Raw genomic sequence first — 21,437 nt, forward strand, 5'->3', positions numbered from 1 at the left:
TGTTGTAATTATGAATATCAATATATTATTTAATATTTAATATTAATACCTTAATATTTTATTAAATAATATTTCGGTCTGTTAAGGATTGTCCTGTGAATACCAGCCCAATAAGGCGATGGTATTAGGAAAAAATTGAAAGGGATGAGCCAAGCTCTGACATTATTGAACAGCATAAACCCTGCACACACATGGAATGAATTCACACAATTTCTTAAAATACAAGAATTTATTAACAAAAATAAGTCAACTCAAAGTCAAATATATTTCAATCAACAAACTCTTCACCAAGCTAAAACAATCCAACTAACTACCAAGCACAATTAGAGAATAAGGAAGACTAATGGACTATGTACAATATAAACAAGTTGATTAAAGATGATTGAGAACCATGACCAAAAAGAGTGATGCAACATTACCATGCAATGTTTATGTTCGAGAACCAAGGATTATCTTGAAGAATCTGGAAATGAAGTTAAGTTAGTCTTGGAACTAACATGGGCAATAATTGGCTTACCTTTAGACAACCATTCATAATGCAAAATCAGATAAAATATTATTTTAATAAAATAATATTTTAAAGAAAGATTTGCTGAATAAAACCAACCTTCTAGCTTATCATCAGAATCAAATATATACCTTTAAAATACCATTAATAAAAGGGTTAAAATGCATGAGCATTGATGGCACGTTATGGCCGATCTTCTGTGTTTAAAATCACCCTTTAAATAAGGTTTGTTTTAACTTAAAAAAAAACAAAACATAAACACAGAACACAAACTGAGCAGATGTGCTGAACAGATAATCTGCTAGCAGTAAGATAACTGAGTTTCAACACAAACAAAACCAAACATCATAAAACGAAAAATGCTTGGGTTATTTCATTCTAAATTACTTCTCTCTGCACAAACCTAACCTCTTATGTGAACCTTATGTGCTGAGGAAAAGTTGTCAGAGTGACGAAGTTAAAGAAAGCATCCACAGTGAACAAAGAGTTAATTTGCAGCTAACCTCCGTAGCTGTGGGGAGGGGCAGCTCGCTCTGTCAGCCGGTGTTCTGTCCAGTCAGCATACATTGTCAGATTGACAGATGTGTACCACAAACCGACAGCTATATCTGTCTAACAAACATGCCCTGTCAGACCTGCATACACTTGTGTTATCAGCTGTATGGTAGTATCAATACTGCCATATAGTATTGATACTATATGGCAGAAATTTTACAACTTTATTCCCGTAATGTTACGACTATATGTATGTATGTACATATATATATATATATATATATATATATATATATATATATTTATATATATATATATACATCTTAGCATGGCCCTAGTACTCCGTCGTAAAATTCAAACAGCTAAGCCCTACAATTATATAAAAAAATAATCATTACCGTTTTTCTTGTCCGTATGCTGACTTGACGGCTCGAAGTAACAAGGGGAATCATGCGCATTAATGCAAGGTATGCCAATCTGATTTGTATGGTGTTCGGACAGAACGCCTGTTTGAACACCAGCCAAACTGCACGTTACAGTTGTAACCACGGTGATGCGGTCCCATTGTCCTTCCTTCAGACCGGGAAAACCGCTCCACTTCGGTGTCGTAGAGACAGGGTCTCTGCTGGAAACTCTCTGGAACACAGTTTGCTTCTGTAGACCTCAGAGAGAAAAGTCAAGCAACGTTTGTACCTTAATTACCCTCGTTCATGAATGAATACCGGATACACAAACAACAATTCATTCGTACTTAACTTAGTGTCATATGATCGCGTGATCGTATGACACTCTGGGATCCAGTTTGAAGAGTCATGTCTGTTTGCCAGCAAAGAGACATTAGCGCTCGGTGTCCCTCCGTCCAGTTCCTCTGGGGACCCGTGTGGAAGAGGTCAGCTTGTTGAAAAAACGTTGATTTTATTTGGACAGTGACGTCACGGGAAGTCCGCTGTTACCCCTTTTCCTGGCTCTGCTGGAAGTAGGTTAATGCGATTTATTTTGAAAGTTCCAGAAAGCTTCGTACTGGCCTTTCATTTTGTACCCATGGTTGTGGGGTCCCAACAGGGATTTTCTGTGAATGTTTAAGAAAAATTAGCGTGGCATGGCTTGCTAGTTTTTTCCCTCTATTTATATTTCTGTTTTTTATTGGAAGCAAAAACATCCCTGAACTGCACTTTGACAAAAAGGGCATAAAAGCTCTCCAAAATGTCTTGTATTGACTTTATGTTTATTATTATTTTCCTAAAGAGTTTCTCTATTTTCTTGTGTCTTCCAACCTTTCATGCTTAAAAGGTAAAAGCACACCCCAGGTAGGAATTAGCTAAGGCGGAAACTGTTTGCTTTGTTTCTTGATCTTCACGATGCTGTTTATTCACTAATGTTCTCTTAATAAACCTCTGAGACCTTCACAGAATAGCTGCATTTCTACTAAACTTTAAATACTCAAAGGTGAATACTATTTACTAATTAGGTGACTTATGAAGGTAATTGATTCCGTTAGATTTTAATTAGGAGGTATCAGAGTAAAAGGTGTTGATTCAAATGAAGCCATAATTTTAGACGGCACTTTTTTACAAATTAGCACAGGGCCTCTTTGTATAGACTTTGCAGAATAATTTTGCAATGTGACCATTTTGAACATGATTCCTCCCCAATTACACTCAGATGTTGTCTTAAAGTTTTTTGGAGTGCCTCGATCTTGTCAGGACCTGCAGCTATCTGTTAGGAACTATTTTCTCTTTCTGTAGCTATTAATGCAGCTTCGTGAACTCTACCCATGAATGTTACCACCAACGGGTATAAAAAACATAGTAATAGTGATAAAAAGATTAAGATGGTTCATTTTATTTTTGTTTAAACAATAAGCTGTATTTTGATTGTAATAGAAACATTCATCACTTCTTGGGATCAAACAAGCAAATGTTTTATTTTGTGTAAAAGAGCTGCATTGTTAACACCAGTTTCACTCTGTGCCGTCACACTGTGACGAATTCAACCTCATTTATTTCTTGAACTACAATAACCAGTCTTTGCAATATAAGTCCCATGCAGCTTCCTGATTGCCAGTTTTTCTGCCTTCCCAGCTACACAGGCACATGCTGAACCCTCAGAGTCCGATCTGTGGCCCCTTTAAAACCTGGCGTGCTGTTTGTGCAGCACATTCTTCCTTTAAAATGCTTATTTTGGCGAATGATCTGCAAAGTTTGCTCCTGATTAAAGATTTGATGAGATTTTGGAAGGATACTCTCTTCACTTCCCTTTAGTTTTAGACAGAGAGATTTTCTTAAAATATAAATTTAAAGGAAAATGGACATAACTGTAAAAGAAATAAGACTGAGAAAGCCTTGTGTGACCTGTCACCACCAGTGCACAGTGACCTGTGGGCAGGGTCTGCGGTACAGGGTGGTTTTATGCATCGATCACAGAGGGCTCCACGCCGGAGGCTGCAACCCCACCACCAAACCCCACATCAAGGAGGAGTGTCTGGTTACTGTGCCCTGCTACAAAGCCATAGGTGGGAAACGTCCCATTAAACTGGGCAGTTTTGCTCTTTTCTTAATGGTTTCATGCAATGTTAAGTGTATCTGTGCAATTTACTTTAGACACGCCACCTATTGAGGCGAAACCTGTCTGGCAAAAACAGGCCATTGAGCTGGAGGAGGAAGTGACAGCGACCGAGGAACCAACGTAAGTACAAACCATGCATGAGCTTACACTCAAAAACATTGACTAAGCTTCTAGAAATCTTTTAATTCAGTTCTTGCGAAAGTATTTATACCCTTTGAACTTTTTCACATTTTATGGCATTACATCTACAAAATTCAGTTGGTTTTTGTGGGATTTTTTGTGATACAAAGTTAGAAGACACATGTTTTTTTTTACAACTACAAATCTGAAAAGTAGGATGTGTGTTTTCATTCAGCCCCCTGAGGCAATACTTCCTAGATCTTTCTTTTGCTACCAGTTATCACTGAAAGATTTTAGTTGCAAATCTCAGCTTTATTATCAGTTTTATCCATTGTTGATTGCAAAATAGTTCAAGCTCAGTCAAACTGGATGAAAATCTGTATGAACATCAAGTCTTACTAAAGTTTCTCAATTACGTTTAGGCCTGGACTTTGACTGGGCCATTTTAACACATGAATACCCTCTGATCTTAAGCATTCCAATAGGTGTACTTTTATCAGATTCCCCACCTGAACTTTGGATCTCGACAAGTCCTCCAGAATTACCATGAGCATCTTTGCTGCTTCCTTGATTATTGTTCTCCTTGCCTTGTCATTTAATTTAGGTGGAGAACCATTTCTTGTTTTTTTTGGTTTTTTTTGCCATGTCTCTTTCTTTTTTAAATGATAAGTTGAAGAGGGCTCTGCCAAGCTTACAAAGTGTGGCATATTGTTTTATAACCTAACCCTGCTTTAAACATTGTTCCTAACCTGTCTGCCGAGTTAATACTTTGTTCACTAAGCCAGGTTTCCTACACAGTCTGAAAAAAGTATGGAATTTGATTTCATTATTTTCCAAGTCCGAATAAGTATGGAAAAAGTAAATGAAACCTGTAAAATATTTGTATTCCCAGTTTATTCACCATAACATTTTCTGAAAGTTGCTTCCTTCCTTCCACCCTTCCTTTTGTGTTCATCCCTTTCCTTGCTTCCTTGTGTCCTCGAGGTCTCCTTTTCCTTTATTATTTTGTGTCCTACCTCCATTCTTTCTATCCTTCCTTTCATTTTCATTCTTTCCTTTTTTCCTTCCAACTTTTCTTCTATCTTGCCTTCTTTGCTCTCTTGTCCCCCTTCTTATTTAATTCCTCTTCTTCTGCCTTCTCCTATACTTCCTTGTTTCCTTCTTTCATTGTATCATTCTATTGATCTTACTTCCTTGTGTCCTATCTCTTTCCTTCCTTTCTTAAAAACGGAGTATTTAAAGAAATCTCTGCTATGAATTCATGGTGAACTTTAGCGCTTTATATTTTAAAATGATTGCAAAGAACTGTGAACTCTGGAAAGTTGAATTTCAAAAAGCATGGGATTTTTACTGGACAAATGTGAAAAAAATTAAATCTACTCAGATGGACTCTATTTGCTAATTAGGTCACTTATGAAATCAATTGTTTGCACTGGATTATATTTAGAGATATATGCGTAAAGGGCCTTAAATGCAAATGGAGAACACAAATTTCAGAGTTTAATTTATACAAATGTTTAAAAATGTATTTTTGTGTTGAGCAATTACACAAAATACCGCAAATAAAATGCATTAAAGTTGCATGACTGACTACATTTGCAAACCATTGTAGACTGAAATAGAAATAAAGGGTTTTAGATGTGATTATGTTCTTAGATTTGCTTTAAGTGCAGGATCTGAAAACTAATAGGATCTCGTTTGAGGAGAAAATTATGCTTTTATAACAAAAACATTCTCCACAGGGGTAAAATAAAGCAAAAGTAATTTCGAAGACACACACAGTTTCACCAACATTTTTCAAGCTTAGAGAAACAGACCAACTTGAAGGTCAAATTGAAGTGGACAGGTCCAGGCGCAGCCATGAAACCACCACAGTATAACTGTTGTGTTCATGTCAGCAACGATTTCCATCAACCTCAGGCCTGACACTCGCCCAGCAGTCATCCAACCTTTCACCCGTTTGACTGCAAATACCTCCTGGATGCCTGATCTGTGTGTCTTAAATGTAATTTATGAGGTTTTTAGGGTAAAAGGGGAAACTGAGAGTGAAGGTGAACAAACATCGTTTTGAGAACTTGCACTTCCTTCCAGCATTACCTCAGCAAACCCCACAATCTTCCAGATGTTCTGTCCCCTGAAAGCGAACAGTATTTGGATGCTGAATGCCTTTGCATGACTTATATTAGTAACAAGTCTTGAGCATTTGTTACTCTGACATATCTGGATCGAGCGACGAGTGCAGGGAGGATTGCCAACGCATATGATTTTGTTCTGTTGCAATGTCTTTTGTCAAAAAGCTCATAAATATCTCTGCATTATGCACCACCGCTCACAATCCAACAAAAATATCTGCATCCCACATGGGGCCATGTTACGGATGTAGCAGAAAGAGAAGGACATTCCTATTTTGGACTTAATGGTGGCGCAAGAAAAGTGAAAGCAATTTGTTCTCAGCGTCCTGGCCAAACATATTATTTTTACTACCAGTTTATAGAATATATTGTTGAAGGATGTTTAACATTGGCTGATATTACAAAAAAAATGTGTTGTTTCCTGCCACAAATGAATGCAGGCTTGTTTTTGAACCGACAGATGTACTTTAACCGCCCATGAAGATAAACATTTCGGTGAGTTTGCATGTTGACTTCGTTGTTCTTGTTCCAAGCTCTAACTGCGAGTGATTCATTTAATTCATTTGTCCAAACAAGAGCGAGTCCCCGGACGCTCGTAAAGAGCCCACTTTCGCTGTAATTATGAGCTCTTTATTGAAGCATCTTGTAAAACAGCGTGATGCTTTTGTGTTGTGGTCAGACGAAGAGGAATGCTGTGCACGAGCTGAAGCGGCCTTCGTTGTGTAAATACGCAAAATACACAGATTAAGGCTGAATAAAAATACCTATCTGTATACTGAAGTAAACCAGCTTTTTTATTAGACTGTCATTGGGAAGAAAGATATCATCTCAAATCAGATGTAGCTGTGCCAGGCACCATATGTGAATACAATTTGAAATCGTTTTGGATGGAAGAACACAAATTTTTAGCCTTCATAAGGACTAGGAGATTTTCCATTTTTACAACTTTTCAGTCTCAGCTGTGTTCAGACTTGTAGCCCATGATAATTATATTAATTTCCATGTCTGAAATCAATAAATATTTTTGAAAGTGCGAAAGAGGTTCTCTTCAAACTCTGAGGTCTTTTCAAAATGTTCCAAATTACCTGTCAAAAAACACAACAACAAGAGTTCTCCCTAAAATCAGAATTTCGAGTGGGAAGGTCGGAGCTCTTTGAGCAACCCTTTGTTCAGTATCCAATATGGCGCACGCATATAGAATGTGAGGAAGGATGCCTGTATAAACTGTAAACTAAGCACTTCTGACAATTTGTATCTCCTTACATCAGTATCTACTTGCTAACACGTACCTTTTGTGCTTGTACACATAGAATAGCTTGTATTGCTAATAGAAGCACCAAAACAAATCCGAAATCCCATTGTTTTTTGGCTTGCAATCAAACGCTCCCAACCCCAGAGTAACGTCATTCCCCCCCCTCCCTCTGAGACAACTTGAATGCAGCTTAAAAATGCTCTGTGGTGAGCCCGGTTTTCCTGTAATTTCTGTGGCAAAATGACAAATATATTAAACAGCAGTAAGTTCTGGCAGCGGGGGGACTGTCTTTGGTTGGTAAGGAGTAATCCGTCCTCTTCGTCTGGTTAATTCCCACGCCCTCACCTGAGTTTTCTGCATAGATCATCTTTTTTGTAAACATGCTCACGCCATCCTTTTCCTGTGTCACCAATAAGCAACAGAACTGTTCCTCAGAGAACTGCTAGGATAAAAATTATAGTGTATTGTTCACTGTATTCCATTTCTTCTCAATTACAGCAATGCTTCTGTTTTCTCTCCAGAAATGACTCCAGAGAAATATTGAATTTAACCTAAAAGGCCTATTTGCAGTAGAATTGATGGCTAAGATAAATACCAATGACAGGGTTATCACATTGTTCTGGCGTCTTTATGTTTATAGAAATAGACTGTGCCAAAATACATGGCTCTTAACAAAAAGATGTTTGACCTTCTTTATTCTAAGAGACATGAACACTTTTATAAAAATGTCTCAAATCAGCCTTCTTGTAAATCCAGAGTGAAGACAGGTTTGATATGCCTATATTTATTAGACTGCTTCCAAAAGTGGATCTTGTTACGGATTATGGTGCTGTAATTTTAGACCCTCTTTACAAAACAGAGGCAGTTCGGATCCCATATTATCCCATGAGGGTTAAATGAAGTGGCACAAATCTCCCCAATCACCAGATGTAAACATAGATGCTTTGTTCAAAGCTCGATTTTTTTTTTCTTCTGTTTGATCTTTTAGCAGATGAAAGCTTGTAATTCAAGCCAACACTTTGCTAAAGTCAATTAAATTTAAAGACAAATTGGGTTTCAACTTTCTGTCTGTTTCCAGTTTTACACTTTTATTGTTTCATCTGTTCCAGTTGTAAAGCTGTTAAAGGAGGTTGGTGTCTGAAATTTGAGGATTTCCCCTCTCCTCAAAGGAAAAAGGATGCACATAAAAGCTCCCTAACCAACATCATATTTGATTATATCAATCAGTACAGGGCTACTTTTCTAAACTCAGTAGCAAAAGAATAAAACTCGGGTATTTGTAACAGAACCCTACATCATGAGCTGAATATTTTCTGTATTTTCCATCTGTGTTATCCTCATTCAGCTTCATTACTGGTCCCTGGCAGCCCTGCAGCAGAACGTGCGGTGCCGGGACCCAGCAGCGGGCGGTCAAGTGCCAGGTGTTGCTGTCTTTCTCCCAGACCGTTGTGGACCTGTCTGACGATGAGTGCGAGGGGAAAAAACCCCCACCAGTCCAGCTGTGTTATCGCAAACCCTGCTCAGGAGGGCCTGGCGAAGGGGATAAAAGTGAAGAAGAGGAGGAGCCGCCACGAGGGGGGGACCTACTTGACTGGGAGCATGAGGGCTATACAGCATGCTCGGAGAGTTGTGGAGGAGGTACGGAAACAACTGTATCTCTGCAATATGGTAAAGTAAAAAAAAAAAAAAAGAACAGAAGCGGAAAATTAAAAAGTTAACTTTAATAAACTTAAACTGAAAGTTACTAAAAGAAATGATGGCATAAAAATGAGTAGATTTAAATTTCTTAAAGTTTGAGAATAATACAGAGAAAAACTAAATAAACTTGATTAGAAAATGTTACTGGATGTTATAAAAAATTAGAGCAAAAATGTGTTGGATTTAATAATATGTTTAATTGTCTACTGATTATTTGTAAATTTAGCTAGAATTTACAATAAACATATAAAAATGACTTTTTCTAACAATAATTTAGACTCAAGGTCAGAAAAATTTATAAAATTTCTTTAATAAAATAAGTATTTCATAAACTTTACTTAGTCAGCTTTTCCTTTTTCATTGTGTTCAGGCCTGTATATTCCAAGTGATTGTCATTTTCAAGACCAAAGTCGTCAAACAGGCATAAAGGTGTGGAACAAAAACAGGGCGAACACAAGACAGTGGAGAATGCAGCTGAAAGTAGCCGAAGGGTGATGTTTCATTCGGAACGTCAAACTTGAGCCTAAATGTATAACACAATAGCCACCCGAGACAAAGGCAGTGATAACAAAGGCAGTGATTGATGGGATTCGATACAAAGCAATCTGGTTTCATGTCCCATAACAAATAAACTATACATGAAATTAAGCAAACCTAATTAATGTACTCGATAAAACGACTACCTTTCACAAACAGGTTTTCTAACAGTTCTAGAGCATGTGGCAAAAACAACGAGACTTTATGCAGTGTTAAAAACCTGCCAGGCAGCAGATGTGTTTATCACTTGTTCAGTCACTCAGCACTCAGACACTTGGGGCCATGTCTTATCACCACATTTACAGCATCTCACAGTCCTATGTGTGTAGTAAAGTTAGTAATGGTAACTTGTAGCTAGCCTGTCTGATTATTTTTACAGTCTCAGCCATGTTTAACTAGTCATTGTTGTCACCAGTGCACTCACATCATGCTCATAAGCATCCATGTATTGAAGCAAAATGATCAATCCTAACATTCCAGTGATGAATGATTGCTTGGAGGGAAAAATGTAATACTGCCAAAGCACAAAAATTCTGGCAGTATTTAGATAGAGGCATTAATTTCTTCTCCTGTTCAGAGTAGCATTGTTATTTATCTCTTTTATTTTTATAAATATCTGTGTCATCAAATTGCCTAAATAATTTGTAAGCTATGGTATGGTCGTGCAAGTCTCACTTTTCTCCACATAATCAGTCTGTGTTTTAGTCATAAGGCTTTAAGTGGAATACTGTAATGTAGCCGTGAAAACTATATTTTAAATATACTATCACACAGTTTAAGAGATACAAGTCTCCAGTTAGTTTTCTCAAAGCAACATGTTATTTGACCCTAAACGTTCACCTTAAGCTAATACTATACATCCGGTGGATGAAAAGGAACTCAAAACACTGATATAAAGTTGGACTGCATATCAAGTCCAACTTCATATGACGTCTGCATATGAAGTCAGTTATCGTCTCGTCGTCTTCCGCTTCCTTTGGAACCGGCTCTCCCGCTCCTTTCTCCCCTCACTCATGAACAAGACCCAAAGATACTTGAACTCCTCCGCTTGAGGCAGGAACTCCCCTCCAACCTGAAGAGGACAAGCCACCCTACAGGTGTCAGTGTCGTTTCACACGTGGGGGTTGAAGTCCCCCAGCAGAATAAAGGAGTCCCCGGAAGGGGCACTATGCAGCACCCCCGACAGGGATGCCAAGAAGGCCGGGTACTCCGTACTGCCGCTCGGCCCGTAGGCCGAAATGACAGTCAGAAACGACCTGTCCCCTACCCAAAGGTGCAGGGATGCGACCCTCTCATCTACTGGAGTAAACCCCAACATGAGATGGCTGAGCTGGAGGGCAACAAGCAAACCCACCCCACCCCAGCTCGCCGCCTCTCCCCACAGGCCACTCCAGACAGGAAGAGAGTCCAGCCCCTCTTGAGGAGATGGGTTCCAGGTGTCTTGAAGTCAAATATTCTTTCATTCATTTAGCTCAATCACTATAAAAGAAAAGTTGAAAAAGAAAAGTCCAGTTAGTTTTCTCAAAGCAACATGTCATTTGACCCTAAATGTTCACCTCAAGCTAATACTATACATCCGGTGGATGGAAGGAACTCAAACCACTGATATAAAGTTGGACTGCATATGAAGTCAGATATTCACTCATTCATTTAGCTCAAACACTAGAAAAGAAAAGTTGTTACTATTATCTAAATTATTATAGCTAAACATGCAAGAGGGACTGTTAATAATATATTAGCGAAATTCATGGGCATCAGCAGGTGTTTTGTATTTATAGATGGCATAAAAAGTAACAACCATAACTGAGAAATATTTTTTTTACCTGATACACTTCTTCACAACACCCACAATAATCTCAATGGTCTGGCTGTTTACTTCCCTGCACAGGCTGTAAGTCTTTGCCATGATATGAACTGTGATCTGTCGCCATTACTCAGCTTTTTTACTTTTCTTAAATCGAAGATTGCAATTGTTTCATATTTCTGGGGCAACAAGTGTTTTCCAAAAGCATAAGGGAAAAGCCATCCTATCCCCCTGTTTACTGCTCTGCCATGGTTCCTGAATAGTTAATCTTTGTTGAAAAAGTGCTCACTTCATACTTTTGCTTTGCAGTTGGTTTTAGTTATTATATATAGAAATATGTAAAACAGGTATTATTTATCATTTTAAAACTCAGGCAATGTAGAAAAATGTTTTCATTATTTCAGGCTTAATCTAAATTGTGAAACAACATACAGGGCTGTCCCTACTGTCTGTAAATCATAAAAACTCCATTAGGGTCTCTGAGGTGGCTCTGTTTATTTTAGCAAAACCTGAAATGACACAGTATGGTAAAGTAGATGACTAAAATCATGCTAATATTGGCTTTGAGAAAGAAAACACCACATTTAACCCTAAAGTTAATAAGAACCCTGCTCTCATAGCAGCAGTAAAAACTGTCCCAGACTGAAAACGTTTCCCTATACATCCTGCCAACACAACCCAAGGCTCACTTTAATCTCCCCATTTCCACGTCCAGCATAGTTACAAAGTTATTTCTGTACACAGGCATTTGCCAGTGTGCATGTGCATACTCTCTCCAAAACTCAACTAGCTTCCATTCAAGGATGATTACAGAGTAGTATCTCATGTCAAAAACACACAGGTAGAGCTGTGCTTCTGTGGGCAATCAGACTTCTGTAGCATTTGAAGCACCGCTTTATTGTACACTCCTATACTTGTATTGCAATACTTTTAAAATGATCTTAAATTACACTTTTAAAAGTTGAGTCATGTCATTGTGTATTTATGGGAGTTGTACGCTTGGATTTTGTCACTAGAGAATTTGCTTCCAGTCATCCTTGCTGTTCCATACACAGTCATAATAAAAATAAACTGCACACTCTTTTAGTTCCAGGGTTTTACATATATTAGGCCATCTGGTTCTTACAAGGCCCTAAATTAAATAAAAGCCATCTAAGATGAAAAACTAAACATGACATACAGTACTATTTCATTATTTATTTAACAGAAAAAAAGATAAATGGAGTATGCACTATGATTAAAGAACTGTAGTCAGTTGTAAGATTTTGTTTAGCATTAATAACTTATACCCGTCTTCTCTATGACGAGTATCATTAGCACAAGTGAGCAGACTGCAGCCCCAATGCCACATTCAATTCAATTCAGTTTATTTATATACCACCAATTCACAACACGTCGTCTCAAGGCACTTCACAAAAGTCAGGTACACACATTCAAATTAATCCTAATCATTGAACAGTGCTGTCAGATTCAGTTATTTATTCAAATTGGATAAAAAGATTTCTATCTCAGAAAACCCAGCAGATTGCATCAAGTCAGAGACTTGTAGCAGTCACTCCTCCTGGATGAGCATGTAGCGACAGTGGACAGTCACTGGCGTTGACTTTGAAGCAATCACTCATACTGAGCATGCATGTAGCAACTGTACTAAAGAGAAACCCAGGATTATTCTTGTTCTCTTCTATTAATGATGAGAAATAAGCTGTTCTGGCTTGACGAAGTGTCTTTTTATACAACAGTAGGCTATTTTTCCAGATTAAGTAGGAATCCTCAAGGTGTGTAGAGCGCCATTTTCTCTCCAATTTTCTAACATTGTGCTTTAAAGTACGCAGTTCTGAATTAAACCAGGGAGCTAGCCTCCTATGAATAATTACCTTCTTTTTCAAGGGGGCTGTATTGTCTAATGCACCACACAATGATGAAGTAACACTATGAACAAGAGAATCAATTTGTGAAGGGGAAGAAACAAAATTATTGCCCTCCACTGTGTTTTTCTCTGATAATGAGGAGATCAAAAGTGGAACAGATTTTTTAAAGGTTGTTACAGCATTGTCTGATAATGATCTACTATAATGAAATTTTCTTTCAGGTGTGGAGTACTCAGTTAAATTAAACTCAAAGGTTATTGAAAAATGGTCAGACAGGACAGGGTTTTGAAAAAATATTGTTATGTCTTAACACTCAATGCCATATGTCAGCACAAGGTTCAGAGAATGAAGACAAAGGTGGGTAGGTTTGTTAATGTTTTGAGCAAAGCCAATTGAGTCTAAGATAGCATTAAAGGCTATATTTAGATTATCACTTCCAGTGTCAACATGAATGTTAAAACCCCTCACTATAATAACCATATCTGTATTTAACACAAAATCAGATAAAAGGTCTGAAAACTGATCTAAAAATTGAGAGTAAGGGCCTGGTGGACGATACAAAACAACAAACAGAAGTGGTTTTAGTGCTTTGCAATTTGGATGAGGAAAACTAAGGATTAAATATTCAAAAGAGTTGTAGCTATTGATTGGCCTGGGACTAATCAATAAATCGGGCTGAAAGATGGTTGCTACTCCTCCTCCATGCCCAGTATTTCGAGGAATGTAGAAATTTAAATAATTAGTAGGAGTTGACTCATTTATAGTAACATATTCCTCTTGCTGCAGCCAGGTTTCTGTGAGGCAAAATAAGTCAATCTGATTGTCACAAATCAGGTCACTAACTAGCAAAGTCTTTGAAGAGAGAGATCTTATGTTCAGTAAGCCACATTTAATTGTTTTATTTTTATTTTTAGTCTGAGTTGTGTTTATTTTTATGAGATTTTCATGATTTCCTCCTTTTAGATTATTTTTTTATCTATTAAATTTTGGCCGTGGTAGAGACACTGTCTTAATAGGGTAATGGGTGACTGGTGAATAATAGACAGTTAAGCTCAAAAGGAACTTCACAAGTGCAGCTGCAAAGAACATGATATTTCTTCATAAGTAGTAAAGCTAACATAGGTGTTTTTAGATGTAAAATTGCCACAGACAAGAACAATAATAAAAAACAATAATACAGTTGAAACCAGATTTTCACAGTTTATGTGCAAGCTAGCTTTAGCACGGCAGCATAGCTAGCTGCAGATTGTTAGAAAAGTTGTTTAAAACCCAAATAGTCCTTTGCTTCAAAATGTTTTGGATTTTTTAGGAATCCTTTTTTAACACCAACCCGCCCCCCCTTGATATTATGATATGCAAAACACAAACAGCACTTTTTTGGCATGACAGATAATTCAAAATTAGATTATTTGGTCTTCTTCAAGTGTTTATTTTGTGTTTTCAAACTGCAGGTGTGCATGAAGCCGTTATTATTTGCCTGAACAAGCAGACCAGGGAGGCAGCAGACCAAAGCCTGTGTGTGAGCTCACGTCGGCCACCTCCACTCCTCCAGGACTGTAATACCCACCCCTGCCCACCGAGGTACAGTAAAACTCTATGAATAACACATCCTGGTCACCACCATCAGTTATTTGTAATGGCTTGTGCATAAATGCTAAGTTAGACTTTGATGGAGGCAATAAAACTGAAAAGGAAATTAGGTTTTTGGGGAAAAGGGGGTTTGGCCAAATTTTAAAAGAAAATGCTGATTCAAACAAAACTGGATACAAATCTTGTGCTCATTAGCAGCCTGCCATGTGAAAGTTCTTCCAAAATATGCAATATATAGAGCTCATGTGTTTTGGTTCAATTCTTCTAGAGCTTAAATGCTTTACCAGGTCAAACACATGCAACCACTTAAAGCTAAAATTAACAAAAACAACAAAAAAAACACCATCTTAATCAGTTCATCTTGACTAAATGGTGTAATAATTTTTAATCGTTACTGATTTTCAGCCTTGTTTTTGGCTGGTAAAAAGTCAGTTGAGTCATTTAAATCACAATTTAGATAACTTGGGTCTAAGTAACACTAAGGCAGAATTGATAGAGATGGATGGTTGCATCACTTCTGGCAGGAAATTAAAGCCCTGTGGAACAGGGTTAGAATCTGACGCACCAGTATCCGATGTCAGCTGTGAGCTGTGTTACCTGTGAGATATTAAAACTGTCCTCAGAAGAACTTTCTGGATTTCTGTCAGATGCGCTGATGTAAAAATCTGGAAGACCTCAGCTGCTTCAGTAGATGTTAATTTTCTGTAGTCAGATTAAGTTACTCTGCAATTTATCCATCTTGAAGTATCAAAGGGAGGCTTCTCTTGGGTTTGAGACTATCACAAGCTTGAACATGCATTTAGTCTTTGATTGGGACAGATCACCGCTATGAATAAAACAACAAAACAAGAGTTGACCAAAATACTATAGGTGCATAAAAAGAACAGAAAAAGTAATAAGTTGAACTGTTACCAATGTTTGAAATGTGTTTTTATGTTAGGATTATGATTATTGATTAATTAATATTAATCAAGAATTATAATTAAAAATCATAATTTGAGAAAATCTATTTCTTAACCAAAGATCCTACTTTATGAATCGAAGCCAGAGATGTCCTCTGGTGTTGTAATTGTAGCCTAAAGCCCTTGATAATTACAACCGTTAAATACTCAGTAATAATTGATAACTATTACTAGATGTCACTGTTTAATCAACGGTTTCTGCCAAAACGTGGGGAACTTTGACCTTATTTTGACTGACAAATCACTCTTGCACAAAATAAACACAAACGCCTTCTCTTTATTTACGTGACGTTTATTAAATCAACAGCCTGATACAATCCGCTATCCGATTCAATAACCTTCAAACATAACATAATCAAACATGTAAAGTTCTACACAAAAGGGCAAAATATCTAACTAAGCAAAATAAAAAAAAACAGTAGTGGGTGTGTCTGGAATCAAACCAGCAGTTATGGCAAAGGTGATAATATGACAAAGGAATATGGTGTTGAACGGAGTTTTGGCAAGCGGCCCGCCAGAAAGTGTAGCTTACTTACAGTGAGCCATAAAACTTCCCCCACCGCTGAGGATGTTCGAGAATACAAAGGGTTGTAAAACCTTTGGCGGCAACTAATAAAACCCGAAGTTGAAGACAAAGAAAATGGTTGATTTTCACCATAAGGTTGTTATACAGTTCAGTTTTAAATGTGCCCAGAGCTTGCTCTCAGGTGTTAAAACAAAATGACAAAACACACACAGCTGGGTAGCACAGCGGCTTCCAGATATGCAACACAACACATCAACATTTCAATAAAAGGTTGCATGCACATGCAATTCAGAACACATTAGACTATAAGTGGCGATTCTACATCACACTAAAACCTCCTCTACCCTGCCCAAGCTATTCCTAATAAACAAATAAAAATAAAAGGTGGATTTTACTTTTCGTTGTCTCCTCTGAGCAGGGGGGGGGACGCGCTTCAGTTGCTGGTCCAGTTTCCAGCGTGAAAAGCATGGTGGGCAGTCTCATAGTCCGTTATATGGTTCATTGTGGCATCGGAACTGGGACGCCCCCGTCTTATCAGCCGCAGTGCCCACTGGGATTTGTAGTAGCGGACTATACTGGGATACAAAATGGCCGATGACGCCGGAAGGCCTGGTGGTGTCCAGCAACGTGCAAATGGTCCAATATTCAGCAGACAAGTGGTCCAACATTTATTTATTGAGCAACATTAAAATGATATATTTGACAATTTTAACGGTAGTCAGATTTTGTGCTAACAACAAATTAGGTTAATTAACTAAAATATTAAGCATTGAAGCCACATGTTGTTTAACATCTTGGCTAAACAGTAGGTGGATTCTGTGGGAGGCCATATGTTTCAAATTAACACCGTCTGTGCTCATTGTCGGTGCTCCACCACTTTCACTCTTGTCCAAAAACCCAGAGGTTTGCAGCCTGACCTTGCCTGTTTTTCCAAGCTTTTAGACCTGTTTTCACGCACAACAAACGCTGCATTTGGCCTGTTTCTTTTGGCCCTATGATCCCTCTCTTAGGCCCCTTCAGCCTCTCATAATACGGTACACTCTTTGGATAGTAGTGTCCCCTCTAAGGGGAAACAGTCATTAGAATTATTTTGTACTGGTCCATGAACAACTTACATTCCACCCCCTACCCCCTCGATCCTGGATTCTTAAATAAACATAAAGTTATGAAATATCACTTAATCTGTCAAATCAGAAGTTAAGTTGCTGCAGTGTTGGATGGAAGCTAAAACCTCAAAAGCCATAGCAAGTTGCTGGATTACACCCTCAGATTGGACTAAACATTTGAAGTTGAGAGTTAACTTTGATGCTGAGTTTATGGTTCAATTCACAATAACTCTACAGGCCACTACAGAACTGGAATAATCCTTTTATACAATAATATAACAAAGGTGTAACAAACAATCAATTTTGTTTTAAAGAGCAAGTTACAGTGCAAAATAACCCAGTGTGTTATCCATGTGTTAGCCGTGTATTTTAGATGTTATGCTACAAATAGGTAGATACAAATCAGATGCTAATTTAAAGGCCTTTGCAAGGTGTTGTCACAACACTATTTCTTACATTGCTTTGTCACAATTTCCTTCTTTGCCATTCACTTTTTTATCACCAGATACCCACAGTTCTGCTACAGAAATGAGGGCCAGAAGTGCAGCCCAAAACAGTCTTTCTCTTAAATGTGGAAGCCACTTTTAATATCATGAGTTCTTGTCATTCCTAGTCAGTGTTGTGCCAGTTCACAAGAGCTCCTTGTTCAGATTACACCATTGAAACTTAATTTACTAATGTTTACAAGTAACCACTTAAACAGCCTAAACTAAGCTCACAAGTAACATCCAATTTAACAATTATTTTGTTCATTTGTCACCTCTCAAGTCTTAACATATAGATCATGATGTCATGCCTCAGTTAGCATCTTCATTTTGTTTCATCCTGTTCTCCTTGTCAACATAAATTGTAGTTTAATGTTGCTGTGATGGAAACATTATTATTAGTGGGTCCCTGCAGAGAGAGATATTTGGTGGGCTGGTAGTCTGAACTGTGCCCATGTGCGTAAACATGCACAAAAGCACAGAAGTCACCAAGCTATTACCTTTAAGGGTAAATGTTGCAACTTTTTTCTGCTTAAAGATACAAAGCTTTCCCCTAAACGTTTACAGCTCTCATTCACTCCCACTCCCAGTATGCTGTTTAATGATGCTACAGAAAGCTGCTCTCAGTTCATGTTTTGTTAACTTTAAAGTTCTACAAAGAGTTGTTAGTATTGAGCCTTAAAGGAAGCTCCTCTGATGGATAACCTTTTTTACAGGTGGCAAACAGGGGAGTGGAGTTTATGCTCTGCCACTTGTGGTGTTGGTCTGATGACGCGGACTGTAATATGCACTCATCAGCCCTCTCCAGACAGCAACTACTCTACAGTGTTGAAAGATGAACTGTGTCAGAAGCCCAAACCAAGTCCTTTCCAAGCCTGTAACCGTTTTGACTGCCCTCCTACATGGGACAGCGGGGACTGGAGCCAGGTAAAGTATATCATGTTGTGTTCTTGCCGTTAAAGATACTTTATCCATCTGTAAAGACCATGTTTCTTGTACATTTGCACTAGAACCTCATCATTGTTGTCTCTACAGTGCTCCCAGACTTGTGGTGGTGGAGTTCAGAAAAGGAAATTGTTTTGCAAACAGAGGCTGGCAGATGGCAGTATCCTTGAACTTCCCGACACCTTTTGTCCATCCAGGACTCCTGCAAACCAGCGCCCATGTGGCAGGCCAGACTGCTCACCTCAGTGGGTCACGGCTGACTGGTCTCAGGTAGTTAGTCCTCCAGCCTTCAGTATTATTTGCTGTTTAACTTAAGTGGTTTAACTCAATTTTGCTCCTTCTCCTAACATGCATATTAATTTTTGCATCTAGTGTTCAGTAACATGTGGAAATGGCATTCAGACTCTGCAAGCTGTTTGCAGAAGGCAGGCAGAGAATGGGCAATATGATATTACTAACTCGACGAACTGTTCCATGATAACCCGTCTCATGAGGATCCGCTCATGCTTTCTCAGGCACTGTGAAGGTAAGGGTCACCTTGTTTGGGTTGTTTCAGGTTGCTGGTACAGCTAAGACAGCTGAACCTATAAGACAGTAGAAACTAAACAATAAGAAAACTGCTTAGTTGTAAGAGAGCAGTCTTAGGTTAGTGATAAGCACATAATGTAAGACTCAACTGAAACTACATGGAGTTACTAATGTGATTTGTAAATCACATCACAGTTTCCCCGAAGACTGATGTCACCATACTTGCCCAGAGGAAGGTCTACATTCAGTGGAAGAAGTCTAAAAAGGTGCAGCTGGCTGTCAGTGGTTATGCATACCTCATGCCCTGGACAACGTTAATCCTTCGCTGCCCAACACACAACATCAGTAAGGGCCACATTCAGTGGCTTAAAGAAGGTAAACCCTTGGTGAACCATCCTCAGTTTTCCATAAAATCCCAAGGGTATTTGAAGATTCAGCAAGTTCATCCAACTGACGCTGGAATCTACACGTGCACTGCAGGCTCTGCACGAGAACATTTTGTCTTACACATCCTTGGCAGCAAGAAGAAACTAACCATTCCAGAGCCGTGGCTGATTGAAAGTGGGCAACACAAAACTGGGCTTCAAGATAAAACCTCAACCAGAGGAACTTTTCAGGAATTACCCATACCCCTCAACAAATATGACAATGTTGTGGAACATTTGCTGGAGCTTAAAGGTTATTACTACAATAAAAAATACCTTGCTGACAAACCTTACTCAAGTGAAAAGAACAAGTTGACTCTGGAGAATAAAAGGACAAATGCAGAATCTCCAGCCCGGGCTGTACTTGTTACCGATAGCACCAAGTTAGATGAGATCATGCACAACCTTTCTGAAGGCTTTGGGGGAACACAGGGGGAATATTTTATCATGCAGTTCCTCAGTGAACTTGCAATGACGCAAGGAGATGTCAATGAATCTACCGTTCACCCACCAGATGGCAGAGAATCTTCCACAGACAGACCACTCCTTCATAAGCCAAATCTCAAAACCCACACTTCAAGAGCTGGGAGTCCAGAGATTATCCAGCAGCCTAAGAAAGTCATTGTAGCGCCTCAGTCTAAAGTTGTTGTTCATGTTGGGACACCAGTTTTTCTGCAGAAACCAGTTGCTTCTTTGGAGCTGAGGTGTCACCCCATCAGGGACGCTCGACCAGCTATAATGTGGACAAAAAATGGAAATCCATTGCATTTTGATGGCAGGTAGGAACTACCTTTCACTTAGAATTTTTTAGCAAGTTGCAGATCTAACTGTAGGTATTTCGTCTATTTTTGCAGAGTTGGGGTTTCAGCCTCCGGGTCACTGAGGATCCAGTTTCCTGGTAAAGGAGATGAGGGACTGTACACCTGTACTGCCAAAACTCATCATGGAAGTACATCTTTGTCATCTTGGCTGCGGATTACAAGTAACATCCTTTTTCTGATTATAATTTGTATACAGCAATGTAAAAAAAATTCAAACCTTGACTTCTTTCTACTTCCAGAAATCCAGACTTTGGTCTTATACAATAGTTCTCTTAGGTTCCAATCTCAGTTTACACACATGAAAATTCAGGTTAAAAGTATTTTCCTGGTTTGAATAAATATTAAAAAGGAAAATTGGTATAGAAGAAAAACATTCGTATTTTTAGACTTGGTTCTGTGATGCATTGTTTACATGAGAGATAGCCTTACCTCTTCAACAATCTAATCTAATCAGTGAAAATTTGTATTCGCACCTTATAAGAGGATGTGGCCTGGAATATTTGGAAATTTGTCTAAAAAAGTTCTGAATTTTAATGTTAAACTTGTGCAGAAACCCTCTCTTTCAAGTTTTTTCTTTAGACATTGCATGTTTTTTTTTAACTTAAATTCTCCCTAGCAGGACCTCTGAAAGGTTCTATTCCAACATAATCAAACTTAATAGGACTTTTGTGCTGGTACGATATCTAAAACCATCTCTCTGACTTTGCCTTAAACAGTTTTGGAAACCAAGAAAACAAATAATATCATCATCATTGGCATGATGTCAGGTCAAGTTTGTCCTCATCTAGTTTAATGTAGTCCAGCTTACAGTAATGTGTGTTGTTCTTTTGTGGTTCAGGCTTAGAGGTTCTGGGAAAGTGTTCTCCCAGCTGAGACACTCTCAGACACAAAACCGACCGCAGACGCGCACGTTCACTGAGCTTTCACTTAACATCTGCCTGAGTCAGTGACAGGGAATGTCCGGTTGAACGTCAGAGTTTGGGTCGTCTCTGGACTGCACAGCCCTTTGTCTTCTGAAAAGCAAGATCAGTCACAAAATTACTGAATCCTCATCAAAGTGCCGCTGCTGA

General features: G+C 38.4%; 1 protein-coding gene across 4 annotated transcripts in view; it reads left to right on the forward strand.

The window, feature by feature from the left end:
• Positions 1-21,437, forward strand: part of adamtsl3 (ADAMTS-like 3) — a 155,580-nt gene that overhangs the window by 127,237 nt on the left and 6,906 nt on the right. For 3 of the 4 annotated variants that reach the window (XM_047386231.1, XM_047386230.1, XM_047386232.1), the window contains 9 exons: positions 3,368-3,515; positions 3,604-3,688; positions 8,418-8,710; positions 14,431-14,560; positions 18,365-18,575; positions 18,684-18,863; positions 18,966-19,119; positions 19,317-20,325; positions 20,401-20,528. In XM_047386231.1, the coding sequence (XP_047242187.1) occupies positions 3,368-3,515; positions 3,604-3,688; positions 8,418-8,710; positions 14,431-14,560; positions 18,365-18,575; positions 18,684-18,863; positions 18,966-19,119; positions 19,317-20,325; positions 20,401-20,528 (2,338 nt within the window). The remainder of the gene's footprint in view (positions 1-3,367; positions 3,516-3,603; positions 3,689-8,417; positions 8,711-14,430; positions 14,561-18,364; positions 18,576-18,683; positions 18,864-18,965; positions 19,120-19,316; positions 20,326-20,400; positions 20,529-21,437) is intronic. The other variant, XM_047386234.1, reaches the window with a different exon arrangement.

Source organism: Girardinichthys multiradiatus, chromosome 14 (genome assembly GCF_021462225.1).
Source record: "Girardinichthys multiradiatus isolate DD_20200921_A chromosome 14, DD_fGirMul_XY1, whole genome shotgun sequence".
In the NCBI taxonomy this organism is placed as follows: Eukaryota; Metazoa; Chordata; class Actinopteri; order Cyprinodontiformes; family Goodeidae; genus Girardinichthys; species Girardinichthys multiradiatus.